Source organism: Oryctolagus cuniculus, chromosome 10 (assembly GCF_964237555.1).
Source record: "Oryctolagus cuniculus chromosome 10, mOryCun1.1, whole genome shotgun sequence".
Taxonomy (NCBI): Eukaryota; Metazoa; Chordata; class Mammalia; order Lagomorpha; family Leporidae; genus Oryctolagus; species Oryctolagus cuniculus.
The window spans coordinates 70,592,433-70,612,006 of NC_091441.1; the positions used below are offsets into that span (position 1 = coordinate 70,592,433).

Below are 19,574 nucleotides of genomic sequence, written 5' to 3' on the forward strand. Positions count from 1 at the left end.
GCATTTGGATCATCTGTTGCCTCTCAGGGTGCCCATTAGCAGGATGCTGGATCTGAAATGGAGGAGATCCCAGAACCCAACCAACACTTCAGTATAGTATGCAGACATCCCAAGCAGTGGCTTGTTGTACTGGATCACAACACCTGCTTTTTATTGCTGCTGTTTGTTTTGTTTTGTTTGCAAGTAGTTAAGATTGTCATTGATAAATGTAAAAATGATACTCATCTTTATATTCCTTTAAATTGAAGTTGTTTCCAACTCTTTAAAAATTTTTTTCAGTCTTTTTTGTTTGTTTGTTTTAAAGATCTGTTTATTTATTTGAGACCCAGTGTGGCAGAGAGAGAGAGAGATCTTGTATCTGCTGATTCATTCCACAACAGCCAGGGCTGGGCCAGGTTGAGGCCAGGAGCCTGGAGCTCCATCCTGGTCTCCCACATGGGTGGCAGGGGCCCAAGTACTTAGCAGATACATCAGCAGGGAGCTGGATGAGAAGCTGAGCAGCCCAGCACTATGATCTGGGATGCGAGTTTGGCAAGCAGCACCTTAACCTGCTGTGGCACAATGCTGGCCCCACCAACTGAAGTTTACATACAGTTTTCTTTAATTGACTACAGAAGCCTGGTGTTTAGCAGGGATATTACAGAGCAAGGGAGAGCAAGTCATTTTCCTCTCAAATACTATTTTAGAAAGGAATTTGGGGGCTGGCGCTGTGGCATAGCTGGTAACGCCAATTCTTGTAGTGCTGGCATACTATATGGGTGCTGGTTCAAGTCCCAGCTGCTCCACTTCCGATCCAGCTCTCTGCTATGGTCTGGGAAAGCAGTGGAAGATGGCCCAAGTCCTTGGGTCCCTGCACCCACGTGGGAGACCCTGAGGAAGCTTCTGGCCCCTGGCTTAGGATCAGTGCAGCTCCAGCTGTTGCGGCCAATTGGGGAGTGAACCAGAGGATAAAAGACCTTTCCCTCTGCCTCTCTTTCTCTCTCTGTGTAACTCTGACTTTCAAATAAATAGATAAATCTTTATAAAAAAAAAGAAAGAAAGTTGAGGTAGAATCTGTAATTGGATGGAAAGAACACTTTAATGAATAGGTGAAATTCTGCCATCAGCCCGGAAGAGGAAACCAGCGGATAGGCCAGGCCTTTACATTGGAGGAGAATGAGTCCTTGTAGCCAGGACTGGGGGCTAGTGTTTTAAACATACTTTTTCAGACTTTTACCAGCAATATATTCCTTTCTCCAAGTGAAAATCTTGTACTTAAACCTGATAGATAAAATAGGTAAGTAAGAGGCACTTTACTGAAAAGGGAGGTGGGAGGGCTCTTAGTGCCCAGGGGGTGGCACAGACTGAAAATTGTTGGATTAGATTAGTAATAGCATGTACTGTTGAATGTAGCCAAATGAGTTCTAACACTTATATTTGTTTAATCTTCAAAATAATTGTATAATAATATGTATCATTATAATTTATTCCTATTTTATTTCCTTAGAGGAACACCATCTACTGACATTTACTGTTTTGAATAAATGAGGATCCTGAAACTGTGGGTTCTATAATGACATTAATACTAAAATTATTCAGATGGAAAGATGAAAATGGAAATTATAAATCTAGAGTTTTTAAAAATAAGAAAATAAGTGTCTGGGAGAATTTAGTGGAGTTTCTGTGGTTGATACCATTGCTTAGTGAAGTTTAACAGTTTCAGTGGCTTCATACATTTACAGGTCAGATGCTCTTATTTTTACCATGTTCTGATCCTTAATTTTATTCCATTCTTTATTTTCAGAACCTAGAGCATGGACATGGCTCAGCAGTAGCTGCCCACTATAATGAACTTCAGGAAGTTGGTTTGGAGAAGCGTAGTCAAAGTCGTATATTTTACCTAAGAAACTTTAATAATTGGATAAAAAGTGCTCTCATTGGTATGACTTTTTTTTTGCCATTTCTTTGTTTAAATTGCTTCATTTTTTTCTCCATACAGCAAGCTCAGAGTCTTACTCATTTAATTAATCAAATCTTGATTAAGGTAGAACTAAAACTTGGCCTTCAATAAATTCTTTTTTTTATTACTTAATTTTATTTGAAAGGCAAAGAGAGATATCTCCCATCTGCTAGCTAACTCTCCACGTGAGTAAAATAGCTCACACTGGGCCAGGCCAAAGTGCCAGGGCATAGGACCTCTGTCTGAATCTCCTACATGGTGGCAAGGCCCCAGGTTCTTGAACCATCACCTGCTGCCTTCCAGAGTACATGTTAGAAGGAAACTAGAATCTGAAACTCAGGCTGGACTCAAACCCAGGCACTAAAATATAATATGCAGACATTCCAAATGCCTGCCTCAGATTATTTTATTATTATTTTTTAAAGATTTACTTATTTATTTGAAAGTCAGAGTTAACACAGTGAGAGGAGAGGCAGAGAGAGAGAGAGATCCTCCATCTTCTTGTTTTACACCCCAGTTGACTGCACAGCTAGAGCTGCACCGATCTGAAGCCAGGAGGCTCTTCCCTGTCTCCCGTGCAGGTGCAGAGGCCCAAGGACTTGGGCCATCTTCCACTGCTTTCCCAGGCCATAGCAGAGAGCTGGAAGGGAAGTGGAGCAGCCAGGTCTCAAACCAGCACCCACATGGGATGCCGGCACCACAGGCAGTGTCTCTACCTGCTACGCCACAGCTCTGGCCCCTCAAATGATTTTTTAAAAGACTTATTTATTTATTTAAAAGCTAGAATTACAGAGATAGAGGGAGAGAAAGAGTGATCTTTGATCCACTGGTTCACTCCCCAAATGGCCTCAATGGCTGGAGCTGGGCCAAGCTGAAACCAGGTTAATTAATGTAATGGCATGTTCAGCCTCCTCCTTGTAAGTTCTCTCTGGACCTTATTCATGCTAATTTGTTTTTAGCTTATCTCTTTCTCATTATCCTCAATAATACAGATATATATATATTTACAATGTATCATTTATTTTTTCATTGGTTATATATTTTAGAGTCATTATTTTTCACATTTTACATGCATTCTGTGATTAAGAAAGAATGTAGATGTTGAAAAGTCTGAAGTCAGACTTAACAAAATGTAATTTCCTTCTTCAGCTGTCCCAGCAACTCTCTCAGTGAGTGGTTTGCTATCTGCAGCTGTCTGCCTGACCCTAATGCAATCAGTCAGGTCTCTGCCAAGCTCCCTTGTTGGCTTTTTCTGTTCTCTTCTCAACACAGTATCCTTCCTTCCTTCCTTCCTTCCTTCCTTCCTTCCTTCCTTCCTTCCTTCCTTCCTTCCTTCCTTTCTTTCTTTCTTTCTTTCTTTCTTTCTTCCTCTCTCTCTTTCTCTCTCTCTCTCTCTCTGGCATTTATAGCTTAGTAAATAGTTTGGGTACAATTTTTGAAGGTGATGAAGGTAACTTTGAAAATAACATAATATATCTTGATTTTGTAATTACTCGTTTTTGCTGTTTTTGGTATTTCTTGTGCCGTTTTCTTAATATTCATGATAGAGAATGAGATATGGAACACTTGTGCTTCTGTTGAACTTATGTTAAGTTCTTGTAGACAGTGAAAGACAGAGACCTAGTATTTGTACTGTTTTCACTGTCAAAATAGTACATGCATGAACTAGAAAGTATTAAACTCAGAATGGTAAGGACAGGGAGATGTGGCTCCAGGATTCAATGTTGTGACAATTTTAAAATTGCTGAATGCTTAAATTGAGAGTTTTAATATCCTTTTAACTAATATGTAAATCATTTGATTGTTGATGTATAGAAATCTAATTATTTATTGGCTACTAATGTGGTTTGATTGATTGAAGTGTTTATGAATTTTAATTATTATAAAACTATAATTTTTTGGTTTCTTGTATTTCTTTTGGTGGTAAGCATGACATTTTTTATGAAAAGTCAAGCACTCTTGTCATTCTGTAACCAACTTGATTTTTTTTAGGTACATGATAACTTAAACACCAAGCTGTGGAAAGAGAAAGCTACAAAAAAGGTTATGAAAATTAGATTTTTGGGGCCGGCACCGTGGCTCACTTGGTTGATCCTCTACCTGAGGCGCCGGCAGCCCATATAGGTGCCGGATTCTGGTCCAGGTTGCTCCTCTTCCAGTCCAGCTCTCTGCTGTGGCTCGGGAGGGCAGTGGGGGATGGCCTGAGTGCTTGGGCCTCTGTGCCCACATGGGAGACCAGGAAGAGGCACCTGGCTCCTGGCTTCAGATCAGTGCAGCCCAGCCTGGTGGCCATTTGGGGAGTGAATGAACGGAAGGAAGACCTTTCTCTCTGTCTCGCTCTCACTGTCTATAACTCTACCTGTCAAATAAAAAAAAAGGAAATGAGATTTTTGCTGGTCATGAAGAAGTGTTGGGTCTTCTTATATTATAGAATGTAGCATATCCTATTTAATATTGAGTGAAATTCTGAAAGCAAACCTTCAAGAAGTTGTCTTAACTTTCTAAAATGTCAGACACAGTTTTTAATCTTTAATGTTGGATCAAGTTAACTAACTCATAGTTGTATTTGGAAACCCTTACCTAGAGTTAGAAATTAACTACATAAATGAATGTGTAATAACATATCACATATCAATCAGGTTAGTAGGTTACTAGAGATAGCAGTTTATGTTTCATAAAATTGATGACATCATTTATTATGACATTTCTCTTTTAGGGGAATTTTTAGAAAAGACTCGACAGAAAAAAAAACGTGAAATTGCTGTTTTGGACCTGGGCTGTGGTAAAGGTGGAGATTTGCTCAAGTGGAAAAAGGGAAGAATTCACAAGCTTGTATGTACTGGTAAGATGAATAATGGTATTAAAAAGAAGAATGTGATCTTAGTCAGGATACTGTAAAAATGAGAAAATTCTCTTTGTCAACCTAGTGCTAGACTATGCCGTGGCAAGATATCTGAGGACTACAGAGGAGATGAGTGTTTGCGAACGTCATTTGTAAGACCTTCCTGATGGCTTTGTAGTATGGTTAATGAGCACGGAATAGCTTGTCCTTTTGTAAAGGAAGGAAACCGTCAAAGGTAGTCAAAATCATTTAGAAGGGACAGAATTGGACGTTTCCGTTGGGCAAGATAGGTCAATTTGAACATCAAAAACAGTAGTGGTTAAACCGTTCAAATAGAGGGGAGAACCTTCATTGTTCACCCTTGGAGGTTGCTAAGAAGCTTACTATTCTGAAACTCATAGAATAACTGCAAGGGTCAAACATTTTCTTACCTCTCTAATATGAGCAGAATTTTAAGGTAAGCAGATAGTTTAAAGGGAAATTCCTTTTAAAAAAATTACAGCAGATACATGAAAGAGGAAAAACAGTACTTCATTCAGTACTGTTTTTTTCACCCTTGATGAAATACTAGACCCTGGCAGCAACCTTTTTTTTTTTTTTTTTTTAAGACAGGCAGTTAGTGAGAGAAAGAGACAGAGAAAGGTCTTCCTTTTCCGTTGGTTCACCCCGCAAATGGCTGCTGCAGCCGGCGCACTGTGCCAATCCGAAGCCAGGAGCCAAGTGATTCCTTCTTGTCTCCAATGCGGGTGTAGGGCCCAAGCACTTGAACCATTTTCCACCCTGCTAGCAATCTTAAAGAGACTGAAACTGTTAGGTAAAAGATTGACAGGAACTTTATAAATGAATACACCTGAGCCCAGCCTTTGGTCTTCACTCTGAAGAGGGAGAAGCAGACCTCATGTTCTTTCTGATGAGACCAGTTAAAGGGGGTAAAACAGCAATCCTTCTGAAGTATTTCCTAAATCGGCAGTTCTCAAGTTTTTCATTGATGAGCTCTGACCCAGCAAGGCTGTTACGAGCTAATAGCCATTGATATTTACACATTAGAAATCAAAGCTCTGAGATGTTAAAAGATACTGAATTCAAAATAACAGAGTGAAGACTGGTTTGCTTTTTTTCTTTGTTTTTCACATTTTTGCAAATCCCTTTAGAGTCTGGAATAATAGGAAACTTCTAGATTCTCAAACTTGTTTTTTTCTCTTTAATATTTATTTTATTTGTTTGAAAGATAGAGTTACAAAGAGAGGTAGAGACAGAGATAAGGGTCTTCCATCTGCTGGTTCACTCCCTAAAAGGCTGCAACAACCAAGGGTGGTCCAGGCCTAAGCCAGGAGCCAGGAGCTTCTTTCAGGTCTCCCATGTGGGTACAGGGTCCCAAGCACTTGGGCTATCCTCCACTGCTTTCTCAGGCACATTAGCAGGGAGCAAGATTGGAAGTGGAACAGCCAGGACATGAGCTGGCCCCATCAAACCTTTTTCTGTATTCAGTATGTTATTTTGATTAAGTGCTTGCAAAACAAAGGAATATTTCAATAATCTTTACAGAGAATAGTGGACATTTTTGGCACAAAACTCAAATCAGTGACAGTTCCATAAAGGTTAGTTATAAGATGATCTTTTTTACTTTGTTATATTAAAAATCTGCTGGTCTATCTTACATTTCATGGTTTTGTAATATTTAGAAAATACAGTTCACTAAAGTTATGCAGATCTTCCAACTGTTGACACCAAGAAATAACATTTGTTTAATGTTATCACTAATCAGAAAATCTAAATATTGGGAATATGTCCAACCCTTTGTGGTTGATAGAATGTTCTCAGAGTTGTAATTTTCACTTGAAAGTTAAATTTTGCCCTTGGCCACAAATACAGTTTGTTTTTTTCCTTGATAGGGTCATTGTTCATTTTCAAGAAAATACATACCAAGTGCTCAAGTCTGAATAGCCATTTCAAGTCAAAATGAGTTTCCCCAAAAATGTGGTCAGTGCAGCTCACAACTGAAAACACTCAAATCAGTGCTATCTTTAAGAAGGCCATCAAACTTTGTTATGTAGCAGAAATCTTTTTGTTACTTCCTGTTATATCACACAAGATTTTTTTAAGTGTGTTTAAGAGGGGGCTGGTGCTGTGGTGTAGTGGGCTGAGTCTCCACTTGTGGTGCCGGCAACCCAATGAGTGCCAGTTTGTGTCCCTGCTGCTCCTCTTTGATCCAGCTCTCTGCTGTGGCCTGGGAAAGCAGTAGAAGATGGCCCAAGTCCTTGGGTCCCTGCACCTGTGTTGGGAGATCCAGAGGAAGTTCCTGGCTCCTGGCTTTGGGTCAGCACTCCATCTGTTGTGACCTTTAGGGAGTGAACCAGGAGATGGAAGACCTTTCTGTCTCTTCCTCTCTTTGTCTGTAACTCTACCTCTCAAATAAATAAATCTTTTTAAAAAATTTATGTTAAAGAACTAAAATTTAGGCTAGCGCTGCGTCTTACTAGGCTCATCCTCCACCTTGTGGCACCGGCACACTGGGTTCTAGTCCCGGGCGGGGTGCCAGATTCTGTCCCAGTTGCCCCTCTTCCAGGCCAGCTCTCTGCTATGGCCAGGGAGTGCAGTGGTGGATGGCCCAAGTACTTGGGCCCTGCACCCCATGGGAGTGCCAGGATAAGTAGCTGGATCCTGCCTTCGGATCAGCGCGGTGCGCCGGTCGCAGTATGCTGGCCGCGGCGGCCATTGGAGGGTGAACCAACGGCAAAGGAAGACTTTTGTCTCTCTCTCTCTCTCTCTCTCACTGTCCACTCTGCCTGTCCAAAAAAAAAAAAAACCGACTAAAATTTAATCAAATAAGATTTTGCTGCTTTATTAAGGATATTCTTATATGAAACTGACTCCTATATCCCCCATTAGTGTATAGTGGTGAAGAATATGTGAAGTATTCCCCATACCGCTCAGTGCCTCTACATTGTATTCTTGGTAAGGAGCCAGAATTTTACCTACTGTTGCACCTCTCAAAATAGGGAAAAGAGCAGGTGACATTTTATTATGAAAATAGAAACTTGGCTTTTCCAAAAGTTGCTTTATCTATAGTGTTAAATTTTAGAATTCAGGCTGGCGCCGCGCCTCACTAGGCTAATCCTCCGCCTGCAGCGCTGGCACCCCGGTTCTAATCCTGGTTGGGGCACTGGTTCTGTCCTGGTTGCCCCTCTTCCAGTCCAGCTCTCTGCTGTGGCCTGGGAGTGCAGTGGAGGATGGCCCAAGTCTTTGGGCCCTGCACCCACATGGGAGACCAGGAGAAAGCACCTGGCTCCTGGCTTCGGATCGGTGCAGCACATCGGCCATAGCCATCTGGGAGGTGAACCAACGGAAGGAAGACCTTTCTCTGTCTCTCTCTCACTGTCTAACTCTGCCTGTCCAAAAAACAAAAACAATTTAGAATTCAAACTGGAGTCCACACTTTGTGATTGGATCATCATGTTTAGATCATGACAGTACTTTTATGGAATTTATAAGAGAAAGCTTTGAGTTCTTTTTGAAAAATAGGGCATTTGTATGAGAACAAAGACTTTTTATTTTGTTTTAAAGGAAATGGATCCTTTTTGTTGCTACTAAAGCTGAATTTCCTGCCCAAGTTTGTCAGTTGAAATCAATGTCTAGGTTAGTACCATTGCATACAGACTGTTACTAACACCCTTCCACCCTTCCAGATATTGCTGACGTTTCTGTCAAACAATGTCAGCAGCGTTATGAGGACATGAAGAGTCGTCGTGATGGTGAATCTCTTTTCAATGCAGAATTTATTACTGCTGACTGTTCAAAGGTATGGATATTTTCTTGTATATGGGTTTTTCCTTTTTATTTTAATGTTGGTCAGTTGGTTTTTTACATTTTTTGTTCAGATAAATGATACATTAAAACTTACAACATGCATTTTCAGTTTCTGCTAGGAATTCCATTATGATAAATTTCCTTAAATGAGTGAATACTTCTGGAAATTTTTGGCTTTAATAATTTGTTGTGTCACCTGTTGCTTTTTTGTTCAGACAAGATTTAATTTCTAGTGTAGTCATCTCTTGGTACTCTCAGGAAACTGTTTTAGGACAAAATCCAATGATGCACAAGATGCACAAATCCCTTCCTTATATGATATGGCATAATATTTGCATATAACCTGCTCTCACAGACTTCATAGCATCTCTAAATATTAAAGCACTTAATACATTGTGAATGCTATTTAAATAATTGTTACTCTGTATTGTTTAGAGAATAATGACCCAAAAAATCTAAATTCAGTACAAATGCTTTTTTTTTTTTTTTTTTAATATCTTGCTCTGTGATGGTTGCAGAACCTGTGGCTGTGGAGGGCCAGCTGTGTTTTGAAGTAGAACTGAACTTAGTTTTGTTCACATTGTAATTTATTAGGATAGTTTTACAACATAGCAAAGGCTGTTTGCTTTTTCCACCTTCCACCTCAGTTATGAAGTTTTAAAGAATTCCAGAGGCATTTGAGGTAAAAGTCTCAATTTGAATTATGTCTGACTTTTTAGCTTTATTAAATTATTATAGTTACTTCAGTTGTACATATTTTGTGTGTAGCTTTCAAAATAAGAAAGGTGGTAGCATATTGCCATAAAGTTGGAAACCTTTAAAACACTTCTGCATTTTTATAAAATGCCAAAAGCTAGATATCTTTTTTTAGCCTAAGCTATTGTTGAAGGGCATTTTACTTTCTCAAGTGAAGCCAAGAAAGGATCAGCTGTGAATGTCATATTTGATTGATATGTTTTTAAACATCGTGTCGGAATCCTTTAGTTTTTAAATTACTATGAAAATAGAATTCAGATTGTTTTGTTAAAACAGGATAAAGAATGATTTCTTAGGTGCAGAAATTTGGTGAAGTGGTTAAGATACCACTTGGGACGCTTGCATCCGGGTTGTAGTGTATGGGTTTGAGCTCTTCCCATTCCAGCTTCCTTCTAATGTGCACCCTTCGGGGCAGCAGGTGATGACATGAGTACTTGGTTCACTACCACCCACTTGGGAGACACAGATTGAATTCCTGGCTTCTGGCTTCAGCCTGGCCCAGCCTTGGCCATTGTGGGCATTTGGAGGGGTAAATCAGTGAATGAAAGATCCATATCTCCCTTTCTCCCCACCTTCCCCCTTCCTCCCTCCTCTCTCTCCCTCTATCTCAAGTAAAATCAAAAAATTTTTTAAAGAGAATTCTTTCTGGGGCCGGCGCCGCAGCTCAATAGGCTAATCCTCCTCCTGCGGCGCCGGCACACTGGGTTCTAGTCCCTTTTGGGGCGCCGGATTCTGTCCCGGTTGCCCCTCTTTCAGTCCAGCTCTCTGCTGTGGCCCGGGGGTGCAGTGGAGGATGGCCCAGGTGCTTGGGCCCTGCACCCACATGGGAGACAAGAAGGAAGCACCTGGCTCCTGGCTTCAAATCAGCACAGTGCGCCAGCTGCAGCGCACTGGCCGCTGTAGCCATTGGAGGGTGAACCAACAGTAAAGGAAGACCTTTCTCTCTGTCTGTCTCTCTCACTGTCCACTCTGCCTGTCAAAATAAATAAATAAATAAATAAATAAATAAATAAATAAATTCTTTCTGGCTTTTATTATGTGTAAGGAGGGAAAGCACAAGTTGCAGATCATGAGGAAAAGGATACATTGGTGTCAGGATATATCTAAATTTTAAAAAATTAATTTGGTAAAAACGTTTTAGTCTACGTTGCAAAATCTTAACCCCTTTTAATTTGTTTCAGGAACTTTTGATTGAGAAACTTCGTGATCCAGAAATGCACTTTGACATCTGCAGTTGTCAATTTGTCTGTCATTACTCATTTGAGTCCTACAAGCAGGCTGACATGTTGCTTAGAAATGCTTGTGAGAGGCTTAGCCCTGGAGGCTATTTTATTGGTACCACTCCTAATAGCTTTGAACTGATGTAAGTAGTTTTCAATGTATTGTGGTTTACAAAGTATTCATTATTAAGCTGACAATATCAAGAAGCAAATGCTGATCAGATATAGAGTATATAAAACATGCTGTGTTAGCCTCAATAAGTGCTGAGCACTTTGATATTGTATTGGAGTAGATATTCACAGTTTAAGTTCAAAAGACAGATTTACAGATGAGCTTTAAAAACCCATTTATATAATTTAGAGACTGAGGTTATGTTGAGGAGGAGGAGGATATATTGGTAGACAAACTGCAGGTCAGATACCAAGGCCCATAAACTTAACCAGTTGTTACAAAGTGATACCTGTTTCTAGTTTAGCTTTGTTGGTGAGACATTGTTTCTTTTAAGTAGCTCAAAGTGTATTATTTTCTAAACCTAGCTCAAATCAAAGTATATTATTTCTTAAAAATAGCTCAAATTCAATTAGGAAACTAATTAAATATCTTAAAATTGTATTATGCATTTTTTTCACTTATAATCTGATCAAACTATTTATTCACAGTTTTAATCTTTTATTTTGGTTGTGTGATAACCCTGACAGAAAACGCCTTGAAACATCAGAAACAGAATCATTTGGAAATGAAATATATACGGTGAAATTTCAGAAGAAAGGAGATTATCCCTTATTTGGCTGCAAATATGACTTCAACTTGGAAGGTGTTGTGGATGTCCCTGAATTCTTGGTCTATTTTCCATTGCTAAATGAGTAAGATTGTTACTTACCTGTTACTGTTCTCTTTTTGTCTTAAGAGAAAAAGAAAAAGGGATGGGGATTAATACTTCCAGTCAATTCATTTTTAAAGTGAGACCCTGAGGCATATATCCCTTGTAAAAAACAGACTGTGCCTAAGTCCCGGGATTGGTGCTGTAAGTCTCTTACAGCCACCCTTGTTCATTCATCTGTCATTGCTGGGTGAGAAAAGGAGCCAACTGCCTCCCTTGTGATAGAAAAATACGTGACATTGTTCAAGTAGCAAACATTTTTGTGTGACTGCTAATCAATTCTGTAATATAAAGTGCATTTTCATAAATCAGAAGATCTTCCTTTTGATATGATAGGTATTAAAGTTATTTACATCTCACTATGGGTTTGAAATTACCTATGTCTCACAGGCTGTGTTGATAATAACATCTTGATTCAGGAATGGATTCCCCTTGGAAATTCCTCCTGAATTCTAGGAGTCCTGCAAACTAAAGAGAGGACAAGTCAAGGGATGCAGGACTTATGAGGTCAGACTGCAAGGCCTTGCTGCGCACCTGGGTCTCAGGTTTCCCAGATTAGGAGAGGATGAAAATGAACTGTGAATTGTATACCATGTCACTTTTGACTGAATTTGATTTGCTATTTTTTATTTTATCATTATTATTTATTTGAAAGGCAGAGTTACAGAGGTGGAGTGGGGGGAGATCTTACATCTGCTGGTTCACTCCCAAATGGCCACAACAGCCGGGGCTGGGCCAGGATGAAGCTAGGAGCCAGGAACTTCATCCAGGTCTCTGTGCGGGTGAAGGGCCCAAATGCTTGAGCCATTTCTTCTGCTTTCCCAGGTACATTGGAAGCGAGCTCCATCAGAAGTAGAGCAGCCAGGAGTCTCTGGTACCCCTATGGGATGCTGGCATCACAAGTGGCAGCTTAACCCAATATACCACAACACTAGCTCCTGATTTACTGTTTTTTTAATAGTCTTTTATTTTGAATAATAACTAAGAAAAGGCTGTATTACCTATTTATTTTTGGCTGGTGATTATTTGAATTATGATTCAATTTGTAAAATTATGAGTATAGGATTTTCAGGAATTCTTAAATACTAATTTCATACAGTAACACAGGAAAGTCAGTAGTGTGACTGAACATGAGGAAAATAATATGAACACTTTTATAAACTAAATTTTTTATTAAAATTAGTGAATGTGGGCTATATGTTAGTGCTTTTCAACCTTCAAAAGAAGAAATTAAAAAAATTGTTTTTAGTATGTTTTGTTGGTGTAGTATGTTAGCTTGGTGTTTTTGGTTAACAAAGTTGGTAATTTTAGGAAACCCAAAGAGACAAAGTATAAAGCAAAAGTTTTAAATACTAAGCAGGCACTGGCAGTCTTTTCTACTTAATTCCTTATTGATGATAAATCCAGTATGCTACAATTCATCACTTCAAAAAAATATTGTAACAGTTTTGGTGAAGTGAAATCTGAAATTGGATAGGGGTTTTATATCCTTTTGCCATCTCATTAAGGAACTGAACAAAAATACAGTTAGCTTTTATATGGTAGAACCCTATTCAAAGTGGCCAAATTGGGTTTAGTCGTTTGTAATTATAGTTTTTTAGGTGTAAAATCTGGATTTATTTCCAAAGACATATTTTGAAGATTCATGATAGAAAATGAATTACCTGCAGTAAAAAAGATTTATCTTTGCTCATTTAGGGAGATCTGATTCGAGCAACTGAGAATCCTGTTTTTATATATGCCTCTAAGTCCCAGTGGCCACTGGTGTTTCTCTTTCCCTATCCCATCAGTATTAATACTCTAAAATTTAGAAGTTTGTTAATAAAGAAACTGGCAAAACAAAGAAGCAGCCTAAGGTGTATGGTAAAAATGAGACGAGTTTTGAGGCAGGTTTTGGCACAGCAGTTGGGATAACACACCCCACTTTGGAGTGCTTGAGTTCGAGGCCCAGCTCCACTTCTCATTCCAGCTTCCTTCTCATGTGCACCCTGCAAGGCAGCAGGTGATGGCTGAAGTACTTGTATCCCTGCCATCCATCTGGGAGACCTGAACTGAATTCCCAGCTTCTGGTTTAGGCCTGGCCAGTCTCTGACTTTTGTAGGCATTTGAAAAGTGAACAAGGGATGGGAGCTAGCTTGATCAGTCTCTCTCTGCTTTCAAATGAATAAATTTGAAAAATAATTGACAAAAAATCCAGGAGATTAAAGTGAATCTTTTAAGAATGAGGTTGGCGGCCCTTTTTAATGCTGCTATGAAGGATCAAATAAAATAAAATGGAATCAGTACAAAACTGTTCTCTTTAGCTCTTTTTCCCCATCTCACAGCCCTTGAAATACTTTTTTACTCATGACCTATTTGGTAGCTAATAGAGCTGTCTGTAATTTAGAATGTATATTTCTTTACAGGCGTGGTTGTTGCTATGTTACTCTTTTTTTTTTTTTTTTTTTTTTTTTTTTTTTTTTTTTTTTTTTGACAGGCAGAGTGGACAGTGAGAGAGAGAGACAGAGAGAGAAAGGTCTTCCTTTGCCGTTGGTTCACCCTCCAATGGCCGCCGCTGCAGCCGGCGCACCGCGCTGATCCTGGCAGGAGCCAGGAGCCAGGTGCTTTTCCTGGTCTCCCATGGGGTGCAGGGCCCAAGCACCTGGGCCATCCTCCACTGCACTCCCTGGCCATAGCAGAGAGCTGGCCTGGAAGAGGGGCAACCGGGACAGAATCCGGCGCCCCAACCGGGACTAGAACCCGGTGTGCCGGCGCCGCAAGGTGGAGGATTAGCCTATTGAGCCACGGCGCCGGCCGCTATGTTACTCTTAATTTGTTTTGCATTACTCTCGGAATTCATGGAGGAAATGATAGCTTTTTAGTTTCAGCCCAGAAGATGTCACTGTTGTACAAAAATGAAGAATTACAAACATTTTAGAATCCTTTTCATTAAGTAATCTTTTCTGGACAGAATGGTGAAGAAGTATAATATGAAGCTAGTCTACAAAAAAACATTTCTGGAATTTTATGAAGAAAAGATTAAGAACAATGAAAATAAAATGCTGTTGAAACGAATGCAGGCTCTAGAGGTAAGTCCTTGAAAAGTTATAAAAAAATCCCAAGAACTTGTTTGGCTGTTTTTGAGATCTTTTCAGAGCCATATAGACACCATAGTGTGTGAGGCATCTTCGGAATGTTTGTGAAAAATGTGTGTTATGGAAAAATGTGCATGGTTTTCAAATAATTTTTTGTACCAAAATAAACTTGTACTAACTTGCTATAACAAGTCTGAACAGGATCTGGTTTGAGAAGGATAAGGCATGAGTTTGGAAAGAGCCCCTATCAGGGCAAAACGAGTTCTACAATTGAAGCAAGAACAAGCATCAAGTTATTGTAGAACTTAGGTGAAAGAATAATGAAATAGTTGATGCTTTACAAAAGGCTTATGGGGACAGTGCCTCAAAGAAATCAGTAATTTATTAATGGATAATGCATTTTAAGGAAGACTGAGGGGCCAGCATGTGGCACTGCTGATTGAGGCACTTTCTACAATGCTGGCATCTCATATGGGCACTGATTTGAGACCCAGCTGCCCCACTTTTGATCCAGCTCCTTGCTAATGCATCTGGGAAAGCAGCGGAAGATGGCCCAAGTACTTGGGCCCCTGCCACCCACATGGATGGAGTTGCTGGTTCCTGGCTTTGGCTTGGCCATTGTGGCCATTTGGGGAGTGAACCAGTAGATAGAAGATTTTTCTCCGTCCAACTCTGCCTTGCAAATAAATGAAATCCATTTTTTTTTTTTTTTTAAGAAAAAGGAGGACTGAGACTTTTGAAGGTGAAGCCTGCAGCTGCTGACCACCCATATCAATTTGTGAGGAAAAACTTAATCTTGTTTATGCCATAATTAAAGAGGACCAGTGATCAGTAACAGCAGAAACAGTAGCCAACACTATAGATACCTTAGTTGCTTCAGCTTACACAATTGTGACTGAGAAAGTAGAGCAGACACTGTTCCCTGAATACAAAACTGTTGGGATACAGAGATCAGCTACAGACAAGAAAAAACTTTTAAAGGAACTTTAAACAAATAGGATGACGATCCTGAAGGATTTCTATGAAGAACTGCAATGGAGATGAAACATAATTTTAACAATATGATTTTTGTCTTGAAGACAAAGCCCAATCAAAGCAGTAGATACCAAGAGGTAGAAGAAATTCAGTGAAGAGAAACATGGACCAATTGGAGCAAAGGTCATGGTAGAAATTCTGGGAAATGCTCAAGACATTTTGCTTGTTGACTTTTTGGAGGGCCAAAGACCAGTTAACATTTGCTCATTAGGGAGAATTTTTGAGAAATTTACCTAAAACATTAGCAAAAATAACCTGGGAAAGCTCTACCAGGATCCTTCTCAACCACTGCAATGCTTCTGCTCATTCCTCTTAAAATAAGAGCACTTTTGCAAGAATTTTGCTGGGAAATCTTAGGCATCCACCTCAAAGTCCTGATTTGGCTCCTTCAAACTTCTCTTCTTTTTTTTTTTTTTTTTTTTTTTTTTTAAGATTTATTTGCAGGTAGATTTACAGAAAGAGAAGGGGAGACAGACAGAAAGAGATCTTCCATCTGTTGGTTTACTCTCCACATGACTGCAATAGCAAGGGCTGGACCAGGCTGATGCCAGGAGCCTGGAGCTTCATCTAAGTCTCCCACATGGGTACAGGGGCCCAAGTGTTAGGCCATTTTCTGCTTTCCCAGTCACATAAGGAGGGAACTGGTTTGGAAAAGGAGCAGTTAGGACTTGAACCAATGCCCATATGGGATACTGGTGTCGCAGGCAGTGGCTTAATCTGCTGTGCTACAATGCCATCCTATTTCCTGCTCTTAAGGGACCTCTAAAGGTCCCATTTTTCTTTAGTTAAAATTGTAAAACACAGCATTGACATAGTTAAGTTCCCAGACCTTTTAGTTCTTTAGGGATGGTCTAAATGACATATAACATTATTTAACAAAACTGTCGTGAACTTGGTGAAGCTTGTATTAAAAAATAAAACTTATTTTAAATCTTTATTATTTGTCTTTTAATTCTATTTTTCACAAACTTTTTTTTAATTTTTTTTATTTTTTTATTTTTTTATTTTTGACAGGCAGAGTGGACAGTGAGAGAGAGAGAGACAGAGAGAAAGGTCTTCCTTTGCCATTGGTTCACCCTCCAATGGCCGCCACGGCAGCCGGCGCACCGCGCTGATCTGATGGCAGGAGCCAGGATCCTGGTGCTTTTCCTGGTCTCCCATGGGGTGCAGGGCCCAAGCACCTGGGCCATCCTCCACTGCACTCCCTGGCCATAGCAGAGAGCTGGCCTGGAAGAGGGGCAACCGGGACAGAATCCGGCGCCCCGACCGGGACTAGAACCTGGTGTGCCGGCGCCGCAAGGTGGAGGATTAGCCTATTGAGCCACGGCGCTGGCCCCACAAACTTTTTGATGTCCCCTTATATTATGCAGATTATTTATAACTACTCTAGATTTCAGCAGCTAGGACAGAACTTGAAACAGGTACTTCCTGTGGAGGGTGCTCAATAAATATTTGCTTTGGGGTCCGCACTGTGGCATAGCAGGTAAAGCCGCTTCCTGCATTGCCAGCATCCCATATGGGCATCAGTCGAGTCCCAACTGCTCCACTTCTGATCCAGCTCCCTGCTAATGTGCCTGGGAAAGCAGTGGAAGATGGCCCAAGTCCTTGAGCCCCTGCACCAATGTGGGAAACTGGGAAGAAGCTCTAGACTTCTGGCTTCGGAAAGGCTTCAACCACTGTGGTCATTTGGGAAGTGAACCAGCAAATAGAAGACCTCTCTCTCTCTGCCCCTGCATCTGCCTCTCTGTACAACTCTGCCTTTCAAATAAATAAATCTTTTTAAAAAAGATGCTTATACCTGAATGAATAATGTGGCTTTCAAGTTCTCTTTTCTAGATAGTACTGCTTTAAAATAGGATTTATTCTTTTTTTTTTTTTTTCCCCTAAGATTTATTGAAAGAGTTGCAGGGAGAGAGGGAGAGGAGAGATAGAGTTCTTCCATCTGCTGGTCCATTCCCCAAATAGCTGCAATGGCCGAGGCTGAGTCAGGCTGGAGACGGGAGCAAAGAGCTTCATCCTGGTCTCCCAAGTAGATGTAAGGGCCCAGGTCCTTGGTCCAACATTACTCTGCTTTCCCAAGCACATTAGCAGGGAACTGGATGGGAAGTAGAACAACCAGGACTTGAACCAGTGCTCATATGGGGATGCTGGTATTGCAGACAGTGGTTTAGCTGGTTACATCACAATGCAAACCCTTAAAATAGGATTTCTTGGGGCCAGCAGTGTGGCACAGCAGGTTAAGATGCCGTCTGCAGTGCCTGCATCCCGTGTGGGCGTTGGTTCGTGTTAAAGCTGTTCTGCCTCTGATCCAGCTCCCTACTAATGCACCTGAGAAAGCAGCAAAGATGGCCCAAGTCCCTGGGCCCCTGCACCCATGCGGGAGACCCGGAAGAAGCTCCTGACTTCCTCCTGACCCAGCCCTGGCTATTGCGGCCATTTAGGGAGTGAAACCGGATGGAAGATTGTTCTCTCTCTCTCTCTCTCTCAACTCAGACTTTCAAATAAATAAATAAATCTTTAAAGAACACACATACACACACAAAATAGGATTTCTTAACCTTGGAACTCTTGACATTGTGAGTGGGATAATTCTTTGTTGGGAAACACTATTCTGTGCAGTATAGGATATTCAGTGGTATCACTGACTACCCACTAGATGCCTGCTAGTAGCAGCACAGTACCCAACTATTATGAGCAAATATTCCCTATTGAGGAATTTTTTCAGTTGATAAGCACTTGTTTATTAAAGATTTATTTATAGGCCAGAGCTGTGGCCTACTAGTAGGTAAAGCTGCCACTTGTGGTGCCAGAATCCCATATGAGCATCAGTTCGAGTCCCGGCTGCTCCACTTCTGATCCAGCTCCCTGCTAATGTGCCTAGGGAAAAGTAGCACTCACACACCTGAAAAGGAGACTTGAAAGAAGATCTTAGCTCCTAGCTTCAGTCAGTTCCAGCTCCAGCTGTTAGGGCCATTTGGGCAGTGAACCAGTGGATGGAAGATTTCTCTCTCTCTCTCTCTCATACATCTTAAAATTATTTATTTATTTGAAAGAGTTAAAGAGATCTTCCATCTGCTGGTTCACTCCCCAAATGGCCACAGTGTTTGGAGCTGGGTGGATCAGAAGCCAGGGCTTCCAGGGGCCCAGGTACATGGGCCACCTTCTGCAGCTTTCCCAGGCACATTAGCAGGGAGCTGGATTGGAAGTGGAGCAGCTGGGACTTGAGCCAGCACTGATATGGGATGCTGGCACCACAGGCCCCGATAGATACTTCTTTACAATGACCTGTGGTTACATCAGTAATTTAGAACCTTCTTGACCAGAGCCCAAGACAAGCTCTTACCAAGTGACTATCTAGTGAGATCCCAGTTTTCTAGATTACAGTAGCATCACCCCCTTAACTGAAGTTTTGCTTTCTGTAGTTTTATTTGCCTCTGGTCAGCTATGGTCTAGCAAGCAAATGTAGTATAATAAAATATTTCGAGAGTGAGACCACCTAGTTTTTATTAGTTTATTTTTTAATTGAGGGGCTGTTTAGTGGAAACAATATGTTATTTGTTGATCTTTTTCTATTAGTGATTGTTATTAATTTCTTACTGTGCCTGATTTGTAAATTAACCTTTGTCATAGGTATGTATGTATAGGAAAAAAACATAGTATATATAGGGTTGGTACTGTCTTTGGTTTCTAGGCATCTATTGCAGGGTCTGGAAAATGCATCCTCAGCAAATAAAGGGGGGCTGTCTGTGGTAGCTGAGACCTGTTCTCCTGCTGAGATCCTGTGTGTTCCCAGTGCAGCAGGGAGGGCAGTCTGTATAATCCTTAAGTGTACTGGACAGCCATCGATAGTTTTTCCTTTATCAGTGTTTCATTTGATGAGTTTTTTTTGTTGTTGTTATTGTTGTTAATCAGCAGAATCATTTGTATCAATTGGGCATTAAACTTCAGAGAGTTCATTCAATTTAGAATAATCAGATTTTCTTCAGTTTTTCTAGGTAACACCCAAACAAAAATGTCCTG

At 40.5% G+C, this 19,574-nt stretch overlaps 1 protein-coding gene across 2 annotated transcripts in view; it reads left to right on the forward strand.

Annotated features, from left to right (window-relative positions):
* RNMT (RNA guanine-7 methyltransferase) overlaps positions 1-19,574 on the forward strand; it is a 32,889-nt gene that overhangs the window by 3,801 nt on the left and 9,514 nt on the right. The window contains exons 3-9 of one of the 2 annotated variants that reach the window (XM_051852198.2): positions 1,784-1,919; positions 4,656-4,781; positions 8,468-8,580; positions 10,526-10,707; positions 11,264-11,428; positions 13,851-13,861; positions 14,241-14,485. In XM_051852198.2, the coding sequence (XP_051708158.1) occupies positions 1,784-1,919; positions 4,656-4,781; positions 8,468-8,580; positions 10,526-10,707; positions 11,264-11,428; positions 13,851-13,861; positions 14,241-14,362 (855 nt within the window). In that variant the 3' untranslated portion in view covers positions 14,363-14,485. Of the gene's footprint in view, positions 1-1,783; positions 1,920-4,655; positions 4,782-8,467; positions 8,581-10,525; positions 10,708-11,263; positions 11,429-13,850; positions 13,862-14,240; positions 14,514-19,574 lie in introns of those variants that run through there. The other variant, XM_002713472.4, reaches the window with a different exon arrangement.